This window comes from Orcinus orca, chromosome 6, assembly GCF_937001465.1.
Source record: "Orcinus orca chromosome 6, mOrcOrc1.1, whole genome shotgun sequence".
NCBI lineage: Eukaryota > Metazoa > Chordata > Mammalia > Artiodactyla > Delphinidae > Orcinus > Orcinus orca.
In genome coordinates, this window is record NC_064564.1 from 78,946,933 (window position 1) to 78,959,751 (window position 12,819).

At 47.2% G+C, this 12,819-nt stretch overlaps 1 protein-coding gene across 2 annotated transcripts in view; it reads left to right on the forward strand.

The window, feature by feature from the left end:
• The first annotated feature begins 444 nt into the window (after positions 1–444).
• Positions 445–12,819, forward strand: part of LOC101279373 (phosphoserine aminotransferase) — a 29,370-nt gene continuing 16,995 nt past the window's right edge. For both annotated transcript variants that reach the window (XM_004285834.3, XM_033416673.2), the window contains exons 1-6: positions 445–600; positions 3,994–4,054; positions 4,983–5,052; positions 7,635–7,840; positions 8,678–8,850; positions 10,356–10,525. In XM_004285834.3, coding sequence (XP_004285882.2) covers positions 541–600; positions 3,994–4,054; positions 4,983–5,052; positions 7,635–7,840; positions 8,678–8,850; positions 10,356–10,525 — 740 coding nt within the window. In that variant the 5' untranslated portion in view covers positions 445–540. The remainder of the gene's footprint in view (positions 601–3,993; positions 4,055–4,982; positions 5,053–7,634; positions 7,841–8,677; positions 8,851–10,355; positions 10,526–12,819) is intronic.

Below are 12,819 nucleotides of genomic sequence, written 5' to 3' on the forward strand. Positions count from 1 at the left end.
AAGTTTGGTGAATTAATGACCGCTGGTTCAAACAAATGCAGCAGAGCCCAGTCTAGGGTCTGGTGAAGATGTGGTTGGATGGGGGTGAGGGGTGATTTACTCCGCCATCTCCCAGTGCAGCCCAGAGAGAGGGGCTAGGGTCCGCGTTGGAGGACTGGAAAGCGCCTCATCAAGCGTGCAGAAGTACCAACGCAAGTTGGCAGGGGTAGCCTCCTCTCGCCGCCCAAGGTTCTCCGGCGGGCGCGCAGCCGAGCCGCCTGGATGGTGCAATCTCTCGCGTGCCTTGCATTGATCAAAAAAGGGGTTGAAACAGTAAACGCGAGGAGGAGCAACTGCTCTCGAGTCTCGACTGGGGAGCACGACCAATGGGGATGCGAGCCCCGTTGCACGAACCAATCAGCTCAGGGCCAGCGACAGCGCGGGCCAATGGGGGCGCCGGCTCGGCGCTGGAAGAGAGCACAGAGTCGGCGCCGGCTGCAGACTTGCGCTGCCCACGCTATCGGTCCTTTCCAGTCGACTCCCAGTTCCCGTTTCTGCACCATGGACTCCCTGATGCAGGTGGTCAACTTCGGGCCCGGGCCCGCCAAACTGCCGCGCTCGGTAAGTCCCCTCTAGCGCGCGCCGGCAGTGCGGTCCGGGCGGGAGCAGGCGCGTGGGTGGCTGTGCATCCCCGCACGGGGCTCCCGGATCCCCACTTCCTGCCCAGATTTCCCCGAACGCTCTGCACTGGCGTGCACTCCCAGTTTAGGATCTATCGTGGGTGGGCCTCTAGAAGGATACATTGGGGGAGGAACTCGGCGAGGTTTGCTTGTGCAGCTGTCGCTGGCGCCGGCTACGGGTGCGCCGCATGCAGAACCCTGCCCGCCCGGGAGTGCTGGCTCGCTGCGCTGCGCACCTGCAAACTCCGGCGCTGTGCCTTCAGTCCGGCCGGGCCGGGGGCGCGGCGGAAAACAAAAAGCTCCCAACTCTGCGTTCGCCTCGCCCCGCAGTGCTGCGAACCAGGCAGTGTTGAGTGGATGCGTGAATGGACACTGGGAATGAATGGTGAATGAGGATTGCGTTAACTGGAGGGAACTGCAAACTGGAGGCCCGCGCACGACCCCTCGGAAGCAGTGTTGCCTTTAGCCAGCACTTGGAAACATTGCTTTTCAGAAATGTAAATTTAAAAGCCTTCAGTCCAGCCCAGGCTTTCCCTCTTTGTCTCTCAGATACCCCACCCGTCCCTAAAGCCTTTTTTCTCCCCTCTGTTTCACGCGTAGATTTTTTTTTTTTTCCAACTGGCGTGTCCCCTAAAGGCATTCTAATATTCAAATTCTGGTAGGCCTTGGGCTGCTAGCCCAGTTCGGTTCACTTTGTTCTGGAGCAAATGAATGACTAAATTCTCCCCTGGGCCATTACCAGACCTTTCAAGTGCAAGTGGAACTTACTCCCTGCCTTCCCAGCCCCCAGCCGGGTTCCGGCTCCTCCCCTAACCTCCAAAACCCACTCCCTCCACATCCATTCTCCCCTCCCACCGCCCAAGCTGTGAAGGGGGCCAAGTCTCTACTGCGCCTTGGATGCACTGACCCCTGCCGCTGCTGTTATATTTTTAGTTTTCTAACCAGGATGACTCTGATGATATGTTGTAGCAACATGGTGCATAGCCAAGTGTTTTACAATTATCTGCTGTTGAACTGAGTAGAATCTCCCTGGGACAGAGACTTCTCTGTGTTGTGATAAGAGCAGAGAATCTTAATTGTAGAAGGGAAAGGACATTTTGCTTTTCTGGGAGCAGCGCTAGTAGGAGCTGAGAGTACAGGGCTTCGTTTTTTCTTAGTTATTGCGGTCTGTTTTAGGTGAGATTCCCTGCCAGAGCTGTGCAAACGTTTCCTCTACCCTCACCGTTTTTTCCCCTCTCTGTGTTTTGGAGTCTTCTGCGTATTTGTTTCCTGTGTAATTTGTTCTGCATTTATTATAAAGGCAGTTGTTATCAGTAGTACAATTATTTATTATTTATTTTCCTGGGAGGATTTATGCCCTCCTGTGTGCTCTTCAAGCTGGGAGGGGGGGCAGATGTTGCTATTTATGTGTCTTCTTGATTTAATTGAAGTATAAGGATTAGAGAAGCTTTGCAAACTGTTTTTGACTGTAACCACAATGAAAAATATATTTCACAAAATGAGCAAGTACCTGCACATAATTAAAACAAAAGGCTTATGAAATATTTAGCCTAATGACTACAACATGCACAATTTTGTATTCTATTCTGCTTTGGTCTGTTCTAGTTCATTAAAAAATTATGAACTTTTCATAATTGAACTTTTCATTAAAAAATTATGAACTTTTCATAATGAACTTTTCGTTGTGGTGTGTGGACTTCTCATTGCAGTGGCTTCTCTTGTTGCGGAGCACAGGCTCCAGGTGCGCGGTCTTCAGTAGTTGTGGCATGCAGGCTGTGTACGTGTGGCTCGCAGGCTCTAGAGCGCAGGCTCAGTAGTTGTGGCGCACAGGTTTTGTTGCTCCGCGGCATGTGGGATCTTCCCAGACCAGGGCTCGAACCCGTGTCCCCTGCATTGACAGGCGGATTCTTAACCACTGCGCCACCAGGGAAGCCCTAGATTATGTTTTATGAGGTCTTTAGCCTGTATCTTTTAAGGGAACCTCCTTTGATGGCAGGATGCTTCTACAGAGGGTTTATCTCACCTATTTTGTGTACATTTTTAGAGCATTTCTTTCTCTTTTTACTTTATGGCAGATTGCTCATACACAAAGGTAGAGAGGGAATAATATAACTAAATTCATGCACCCATCCAAAATTTAACAACTAAGGACATTTTGCCAATCTTGTTTCAGCGCTCCCTGCCCCATACCCACTTTCTCCCCTTCTGCCCCTGGATAATTTTAAAGCCAATCACAGATATCGTATCATTTCACTCGTAAACAATGCAGCATGCATCTCTGATAAGGGCTTTCTATTCTTCTTACTGAAGTGTGTGTGTATATATATACACATATATATATGTGTGTATATATATGCATATATGTATATATACACATAAATCTACTTAGATACATATATGAAATAGGTGTTTTTCTTTCAGTGTGTAGTAATTTACATTTAATTGCCTTTGGGAAAAAAACAATGAGGCACCTCCCTAGAAAGTGAGCTATGTGTTTGGGGGTGGGGGTAGGGAATGAGCCTTGCCCCCCACCCATTTCCTGGCACTGGAAGATTGGCCATAAGATGGGTCCCACCTGTCCAGTTGTCCTTGTAAGGCAGACTGTGGTTATGGGATTGCAGTGATCTTACAAGATGGGTCAAGGGGCTGGACTGGGGCATACAGCTAAGTACCTCTGGAGCCACAGCTGAGATTCTTCACCTGCAAATTGGGGATGAGAATATCACCTTCAGGGCTGCTGTTGAGGGGAGAGTGCAGCACATCAGTACCCCTGACGAACCTTAATTCACAGCAGGTGCTTCCTAATTCCTGCCCGCCCCACCCATCCCAGCAGACCAAAAAGATGGAAAATTGAGTTATCAGCTTAACTTGGGCCTAATTGATTTTTTTGTTGTCCCCCAGAACTTTATGCTTTTTGTGCCTTTGCTGTCAGAGTGCAAATGCAATTGTGGAAGGGACATTTTTCTAGGGAATTAGACTTTTCCCAAAGGTCTGAAGTTGACAGTTAAAGAACTATTTTCAGAAAACTTCTATACTTGATCTTTTTTTAAGTCCAAGTGAGTTTTTATCTCTAAATAAATTCATACCTTTGGAAAAACTGTCTTAGCATCAGTCACGTTGCATAATTTCACTCTCAACTTGAGTGTAAGTTGCATCATCAGGGCTCTGTGGGGATAGGGGGAGGAAGGGAATTGGCTGTGGGCAGGGACATAAGCTTCTTCACAGGCCTGGTGGGTGGATCCTCTCCCTGTCCCTCCCCCACTGCAGTTTGTATGTCCAGAGTTGTGCACAGCATATTGAAATCATCTTAAATTTTCTTTTGTTTTTTTCCTAGGTATTGTCAGAGATACAAAAAGAATTATTAGACTACAAAGGAGTTGGGATTAGTGTTCTTGGTAAGATTTACTTTTGGATTCTGTGAATGTCCAGGATTCAAAGGGAACCAATTAAAATGCATCATCAAGCCTAGAATTTCTACTGGGTCTTCCTGTAGGCCTTTGTAGATATATTTTTAAATTTTAATAACTTCCGTAGCATGTTTGATCGAAGCAATTTTGAAAGCAACATAAATGCTGGTGAGGGATTTATGTCTCAGCTTACAGTCGCATCATTGGTTTTTGCTATGCATAGGATCTGAGATCGAAAGATCCTGTACGTTTACATTAACAGTGCCCAAACATTTATAAAATTGCTTCACATTCATTTTACAGTTTTTGCTGTTCTTAAACATGAACTCATTAATGTTGAAAAGTACACAAGCCTTTTTTTGAAGATCTTGCATGTTAATAATTTCATGAAGTTTCTTTGAGTTCTAAAATTTGCTTTTTTTAAAATTTAATTTTCTTTTTCTTTTTTGATATTTCCAAGGGCTACAGACTATTAAGAGACTGTGGGTTTAACTGTGTGCTCATTGCTATTAAATTTTGTTCCTGTGGGTCTGGCACATGCACCTAGATTTCTGTGAAGTGAGAGCACAGTGTGGAATTTTGTGCTGATGCCCTAAGGGCAGCATTTGCATACAATTCCTGTTGGTGAGAAAGATGTGAGTGATCAGAGACCAAAGGATAAATTAGTACATGGCTCACTCAGTGAATATTGCCGCTTTTGAAAAATCATTGTGCTGTGACAATAAGGTTAAAATGTTTGCAGTTTGAAAACCAGTTTGGATTTTCCCTTAAAGTAAGTGTGGCCCACAATTTGAATGGAAAATAACTGACATTTCCCTTTGTTATTTGATTTGCAAATTTTGTAGTTACAGCTACAGTTAACTTTTGTTGCTTTGGTTTTGAACTGGTATTTTTTTTCTTGTTTTTCTTTCCACAGAAATGAGCCACAGGTCATCAGATTTCTCTAAGATTATTAACAACACAGAGAACCTTGTGCGGGAATTATTGTAAGTTTAAAATTTTAAAGACAAAATTGTGTTACTCTTGTTTGGTAATCCATATACGTGGGTGTCTGTTGCATTATTTTCTAGACTCTGCTGTGTGTTCAGAATATTCCATTCTTACAAATAATCTTGTTAAGATTCTCCCAAATTCACTAGATCAGTACATAATGCTTTTTATTTGTTCCTCATCCTGCGTTTGTATTTTTATTTTATGTGTTTTTTTCAAAGATCTGAAATCATTTTATCTGGGAAAGATTTTTTTAGCACTGTGGAAGTTAAACTGGCTTAAAAGGGATTTAAATGACAAAGAAGTGGTCATCTTTTTTTTTTTTTTTTTTTTTGCGGTAACGTGGGCCTCTCACTGTTGTGATCTCTCCCGTTGCGGAGCACAGGCTCCAGACGCGTAGGCTCAGCGGCCATGGCTTACGGGCCCAGCCACTCCGCGGCATGTGGGATCCTCCCGGACCGGGGCACAAACCCGCGTCCCCTGAATCGGCAGGCGGACTCTCAACCACTGCGCCACCAGGGAAGCCCAAGAAGTGGTTATCTTTGTCAGCATAATTAACTATAACTTAGTTCACTGGCTCTTAAAGTATTGCCTCATACAACCTGTCAGAATCAACTCGTGGGGGAAGTATTAAAAAATTCAAGTGCTGGGTCCCATCCAGACCTGTTGAATCAGAGCCTTTGTACAAACTTCATTTTTAACGGGCTCTTTGGGCAATTTTAAGGGTTCTGAACTCTGGGAACTGCTTCTCAAATGACCTTTCCTAGTTATCTGCACTGCTCTTCTTACCCAGAGGAAACTGTGTTCTTAAATAGATTGCTGCTTAAAGGAGAGGTTTTATATATTATATAAATATATTCACATAGAAATATGAATACGGTCATCTTGAAAACAAAACATTGTGGGGTTTTTTTTCTGCTCACAAAACTAGTGCATGTTCATGGTGGAAAGTTTAGGGAAAAAACAAACTCACAAAATCAACCGTAATTATCCATAACCCCACCAGTCAGCGGTAATCACTGTTAACGTTTTAGGGTCCATCCTTGCATTGTTTCATTAACAAAATTGGAATTATACTAATTATTTAATAACTTTCCCTTTAAATTGCATGGATAGAATGCTTCAGATGGGGCGGGCTTGGTGACATTTTTGTGAGGAGCCCTCGAAACCCGTGCTAATGTCCGTGTTAGGAGCCGGTAATCATCTGCTTGGGTTAGCATGCCAGGGCTGCCTGCTGGGTCCCTGTCATGTTCACAGAACAATCGCATCCTTCATGGGGTGGGTGCTTGGAATGTTGGCCCAAGAGATATGGCATTTGACCCACACGCTTGTGAGCCTTTCCAGCTTGAACTTCCGGTTCAATTTATGGGCCGATTTCTTTGTACCCCTGAACCTAGACCTCTGTCTGGTGTCCTTCCATCCAGTTCTTAGCCTTGTTCACTGCCCTGCATCTGAATAACATAAACCAGGAACGCTGCCTTGGGCTGCCATCCTCCCAGCTGCTGACATGGTTAGAGTCTCCTAAGACCTGTCTGCATGCTTTGCTAGCCTCCTGAGCCCTGGATATAGGCAGGCACGGTTCAAAACCAGATATATGCACGCCATCCCTCGTGTTGGCGAGACCAAGACCCTCTCACATTGCCCTGCCCTTTGGTGTTTTCCTTACACCTCTGTGCTGGAGCTCTGTCCCTTGGCCGTCTGCCTTCTGTGTAACCTGTTCCCAAGCTCTGACATTGCTCAAAGGCTTGGGTCCAGTTTCCCTGGCCTGAGCTGGCCTTACCCTACTGCCTGTAGCCATGCCAATCACCATTTTAATTTTCCATGTTGCAATCAAATATTTTTGCTGTTAATCTTGATATATATTGGGTAGGTGATACATGCTTAGGTCTAAAGGATTATCAAAGATCCTTCTCCAGTGTCCACCTGGTTCATAGCATGGACCAGGACATATATACTTTTAGGACTTTTGGTTGCAAGTGACAGAAGCCCAGCTCTTGGCTTATGGAAAAAAAAAAAAAAAAAAGAAAGGAATGTATTATCTCATATAACAGAAAAGTGCAGGAGTGATTTAGGAGCTCACATGATGTCAGGAGGGTCTTTTTCTCCATCTCCTGGCTCTGCTTTTTTATGTTGGCTTCACCAGATGGCCACCAGTGGTTGCAGGTTTAGCTCCTACAAGTTCTTTATTTCCCTCAATAGAAACAGCTCCTCTTTTCTAGAAGTTTGGATCCAGGTCTCAGAACCAAACCACACTGGCCAGCTTGGGTCACGTGCTCATCCCCTGGAGCTGGGATTGGCCACCCTTGAACCAGGTGGACCGAGAGTGGCAGCCAATGCTTCCCTAAAGGAACAGCAGGGTGTTAGTAGCTCTGTCCAAAAAGTAACCATAGGCTTCCACCACAGAGCCCAGTAAATATCTGTGCAAGGAATTGAGTAGATAAATGACTGGGTTGGGGAAGGCAGAGATGGGGCTTGACCATCGTTCTTGTAGTGTACCCACCCCAGGGTAAAGTGCTGGAAGAGCATCACTCATTCTCAATTTTTGACCCTGTTTACTGTCACCTCTGCTTCTGCCCAGAGCCATTCCAGACAACTACAAGGTGATTTTTGTACAAGGAGGTGGGTGTGGCCAGTTCAGTGCTGTCCCCTTAAACCTGATTGGCCTGAAAGCAGGAAGGTGTGCCGACTATGTGGTGACGGGATCCTGGTCAGCTAAGGCCGCGGAAGAAGCCAAGAAGTTTGGGACTGTGAATATTGTCCACCCCAAACTTGGGAGTTACACAAGTAAGTGCTGGGAGCTGAGCTGGACAGTGAAATGCTGGCTGGCAGGTGGTCCCTCCTCAGCTAGCAGGTCACCCCTGCCCCGGGCAATTCTTTCGTCCCCTTGTCAGTAGTTAGTCTGATACCATTTAGATTGGCTGCCTGTTCCTGTTAAGATTACTAACGGGCTGCTGCAGAAAGAGTATGCCTAGGCTGCTGACTTAGCTGCAAAGCCCTGGGGCTGGTTTGGCTTTAGGTATGGCTTGATCAAGGGCCGCCTACAGTGTCTCCCGGTTCTGGTGTCTTTCCGTGTCTCCTCCACAGTCAGGAAAGCTGCCCCCTCCTTTTTAGAAGATGGCTGCAGCTGCTCCTGACCTTATATTGTCTCACGTTTCAATGCCTTCGCTCATGCATTTCCAGTAACAGTCTCATGTCTCCTGTGTCCCATTCTGTATCAGTCAAGCGGCCTTGCCTGATTTGCATTGTACCTTCGGGGCTGTGGGTGGAACCGGTTCTACTGGAACTACATGGGCTGAGAGTCGCGGAGGCTGACGCACACAGGAAACTGTCAGTGGACATAGGATGGATGGATACTGGGCAACAAGGAAAAAACCCAAATACTCACCATGCCATTCTTGAAGATTATTTGCCCCCAGTAACAGTCAAAGGGGTGGGATGGGTCATCCCTTTAGGATGTTGGTGGTGATTGTAATGTAAGATGGATAGGGTGCTTTCACTTGTGAATGCTCTGGGATCTGTCTTCCCCTGCTAGGGGCGGGGCGTCATTCCTGGTTGCCTCCTATCTCCCTAAGGAAAGAGGGGAGGAAACGTGTGGAGTCCCCAACTTGTCTCCTGTGATAGAAATTCCAGATCCGAGCACCTGGAACCTCAGCCCGGACGCCTCCTATGTGTATTACTGCGCCAATGAGACCGTGCATGGAGTGGAGTTTGACTTTATCCCTGATGTGAAGGGAGCAGTGTTGGTCTGCGACATGTCCTCAAACTTCCTGTCCAAGCCAGTGGATGTTTCCAAGGTAGAGTGTAAAAGAGGCCTGCGCCAGCGGGGGACGGGTCGGGGGGAACCAGCCTCTCGGTTTCTCTAAGGACATTTTAATATATACCAGAATGGGGAAAGGCTGACAGTGTGGGTTGTCAGAATGTTTACGTCCTGACATACCCAGCCCTGTGTTAATCGTTGTCTTCCAGGGGTCACACTTGAGTCCTTGGGGAATTCATCTGCCTCTGAGAGTGGCACCTAGAAAATCCTTTTGTCAGCATCTTGGGAGTTACTTGCTGTCATCAAGGAAAGCTTGGGGGGCTTTGAAGGAGCCCCACCTTGCTTTGTACCCAGCTCAGCTCCAAGAGCATAGACATGACATGTAGATTTCTGAGCAGCTCCCCAGGTGCATGCCATGGGGGGGTGTGATAGCTGTAAGGAATTTAAAACAAACTAAGAAGTAGCCTGCCTTTTAAAAAGTTGTGGTAAAATATACTTACCATAACTTTACCATTTTAACCAGTTTTAAGCGTACAGTTCAGTGGCATTAAGTACACACACACTGTTGTGCAGCCGTTAGCACCATCCGTCTGCAGAACTTTTTCTTCCCAAACTGAAACTCTGTCCCCATTAAACAGTAACCGCGGTCCTCCCTCCCCCCAGCCCCTGGCAACCACCATCCTACTTTTTTTATTGGTCTCTGTGAATTCAGCTGTTCTAGACAACCTCACGTAAGTGGAATCATGCAATATTTGTCCTTTTCTGTCTGGCTTATTTCACTTAGCATAATGTCCTCAGGGTTCGCCCATGTGGTAGCATGTCAGAACTTCATTTCTTTTTAAGGCTGAGTAATATTCTGTTGTATGGATGTACACATTTTGTTTATATCCTGCTTTTTATTTTCACTCACCATGCACTGGCAATTCTAAACAATGTCAACTATAAAATACTCCCTGTCGAGCCACACTGTCCCCCCTCCTCCCACTTGGGATGCCACTGAATTTTCCTACAGGTTTCATGGGGAGACATGGAAGAGGGTTCTACATCTGACACGAAAAAATTTCCCAAAGTATCTTTAAACATCTCTTTTTTTCTAAAATTTCTTCTGTCTCAGGCAGCTTATCCCATTATTTCTCAGTGTCTTCTGATTATCCCTTTACACAAATATAAATGGATAAAAAAATTGATTTCTTTAGGTTACCAAGGACAGCAGCCTTATTTTAAAGATGGGCTTGGACGTAGAAAAGAGGTATACTAGAGTGAATACGAATAGATACAAGGCCTCCACAGTGATGGGTTTGTGCTGGCCCCTCCCTGGAGAGAAGGATCAGACAGATTTGTAATCTGCAGGCTCTGAACTCTTGAGTTTCGATTTGCTGTCCCGGATAGAGATTCCTTTAGAGAAGGGAATGCACTCCGAACGGGATTAAAATAGAGTCACTTCCTCATAAAAATTGTGCTTTGGAAGGAGATTGGGAAGTTTGACTACATTTATGAAAAATGACCCAGTGCATCTAGAACAGCAAGCTTTCTCTTTTGCAGTTTGGTGCAATTTTTGCTGGTGCCCAGAAGAACGTTGGCTCTGCAGGGGTCACGGTGGTGATCGTCCGAGATGACCTGCTGGGGTTTGCCCTCAGAGAGTGCCCCTCGGTCCTGGATTACAAAGTGCAGGCCGGAAATAACTCCCTGTATAACACACCTCCCTGCTTCAGGTAACTCCGGGGTATGGCTTGGGGACCAGTGAGGAGGTCTCAGTATTTCCCATCAATACTAGTTGACTTTTTAAAGTAGGGCATGGTGCCACGAATCAGTGATCTAATAGCCCAGATATCCTATTAAGATTCTCTGCCCAGGGCTTCCCTGGTGGCGCAGCAGTTGAGAGTCCGCCTGCCGACGCAGGGGACACGGGTTCGTGCCCCGGTCCGGGAAGATCCCACATGCCGCGGAGCGGCTGGGCCCGTGAGCCATGGCTGCTGAGCCTGCGCGTCCGGAGCCTGTGCTCCGCAATGGGAGAGGCCACAACAGTGAGAGGCCTGCGTACTGCAAAAAAAAACAAACAAAAGAAGATTCTCTGCCCAGTTCACCTCTCCCTTGTCCCCTCTCTGTGCACTGTTTGATCAGCTTTCCTTGCCTTTCTTTTGGGGTGTTTTTGTTTGATCTTGGTAGCCTTGGTGGTTCACCATTAACCCGAAAGCTTTCTGCACATGAAGTGTCATGCTTGCATCTCAAACAACCAGTGCGGCTTTGGAGAAGGACTTTCAGAGGCCGGGCTACTGGTCTTTTTCTTTCCTTACTGGGTCTGCTTGAAGCTGGCTGCCTGGCATCTAACACACTGGCTGGAACAAACGCCTCTCTGGTTTTTCACCCAGTCTGCAGGGGTCCTGTTAGCCTGGCTTCCCCTTATCCGAGTGAGAGGCTGCATTACAGCACTTTTGGGGAGAGTAAGGCTACCCCACCGTACAATCTTTTAACTCCCAGACTCAGGTAGTTTGTGAAAATCTTTGTGACACCTAGGATTTAGCAATTGCCTGAGAGATTTTACTACTAACAAGCTGTGTGACCTTGGGCAAGTTGCTTAACCTATCTGTGCAGCAGGTGTCTCCAGGAGTAATTGGTTGCTGTGAGGATTGAATGATTAATACATATGTATAAAATGTGCTTGGTGAGTGCCTGGCTCTCAGTGACTTATAAATGTTAGCTGCTGTATTATTATTGTGGTTTCTGTTTTATCCCCAGCCTTAGCAGCGGGGATTAAAAGAGCCAGAGTCTATAGATTATCTTATCTTTCCAGGGCAGCTATGATGTAAAATAGTGATGTGTATGACCCTCTTTATCTCCCAAGCACCCTAGGAGGTGGGTACTCTTATTATTATTCCCATTCTGCAAGTGAAGAAGCCAAAGCCATACTTGAAGAAGTGGCATAGCCGGGGTTTGAACCCAGGCGGTCTGGCTTGAGAGCCCAGGTGTGCACACCCTGTATCTTTGTGCTCTTCTCAAGCAAAACTCTCAGTGTGGGTTTGCGTTGGAAAGATCCCATCTCTGGAGAACAGTTGGCTCCTGGGAGTCCAGCTCTCTGAGTCTTCTGGGTTTTCCAGGGATGGTAGTTCTCTTAAAGAGCGTACGAAGAGGGGCTCGGGCTGGTCCAGGCTGCGGCTCCGTGGGGTTGGGGCTCTGTGAGAGGCCTCCCTCTGAGGCGCTGCCTGCAGGAAATTTCTTCCACATAATTTACCAGGGGAGGAAAGGAGCTTTTTCCAAAGTTAGAATTCTGATGGAAATTTTTGCTGGTTTTCTGTGCGGCTCGCATGGGCCGGAGCAGCTTCTCACTTTGTGTCCCCTGCTTTCCTCGGGGCACGGAGGGCTTCAGTGCTTACTCTCCTGGTCACCTGTCAATCCCACTCTGTTTCGCCCCGGTTGAAAGTGCTTCTGAAGTGCCTGGTAGGGATTGGGGGGCAGGGCTGAACCTCTCTCACCTGCCCGTCTTGTCTCTGGGGTTTCTGGCAGTGGAAAAACCGGTGACCACCGGCCAACTGGGAAAGGAGCAGTGCCGTGCTGAGCGGTGCAGGACAGTTGGGGAGCCTGAGTGCAGGGCCCCTGGAGAAGGAGCTTCGGCTCCAGGCTGTGAGGTGGCAGGAGGTGGCGGGAGGTGTCTGTCCTTACCTGTTGGAACGTGCAGCCAGGGCCTGGCTTGCAGGCAGGTGAGTCTTTCCGGCGGGGGCGCAGAGGCCACCACAGCGGAGAGCGCTGGCCCTGAAATGGGGCCTGAAATGGGGCTGGCAGTTCTAATCAGAGCAGGGGGAGCTGTCACGCCCTCTGGTACCTTCTCCATGAGTGACCGGGAAGCACATTTTTAAAAACTACAATGGATATGTGTTAAGATGCAGTCGGGTAGTATTAGAGTGAAAAATCAGCAGAAACAGTGAGAAAGCAGGTCAGTCTGTCTAGTGGGAGATAAAAAGTTCTGGAGTCAGACCTGGTGGGCACTGAGAGAAAGTCCTCCTGTGAGTGA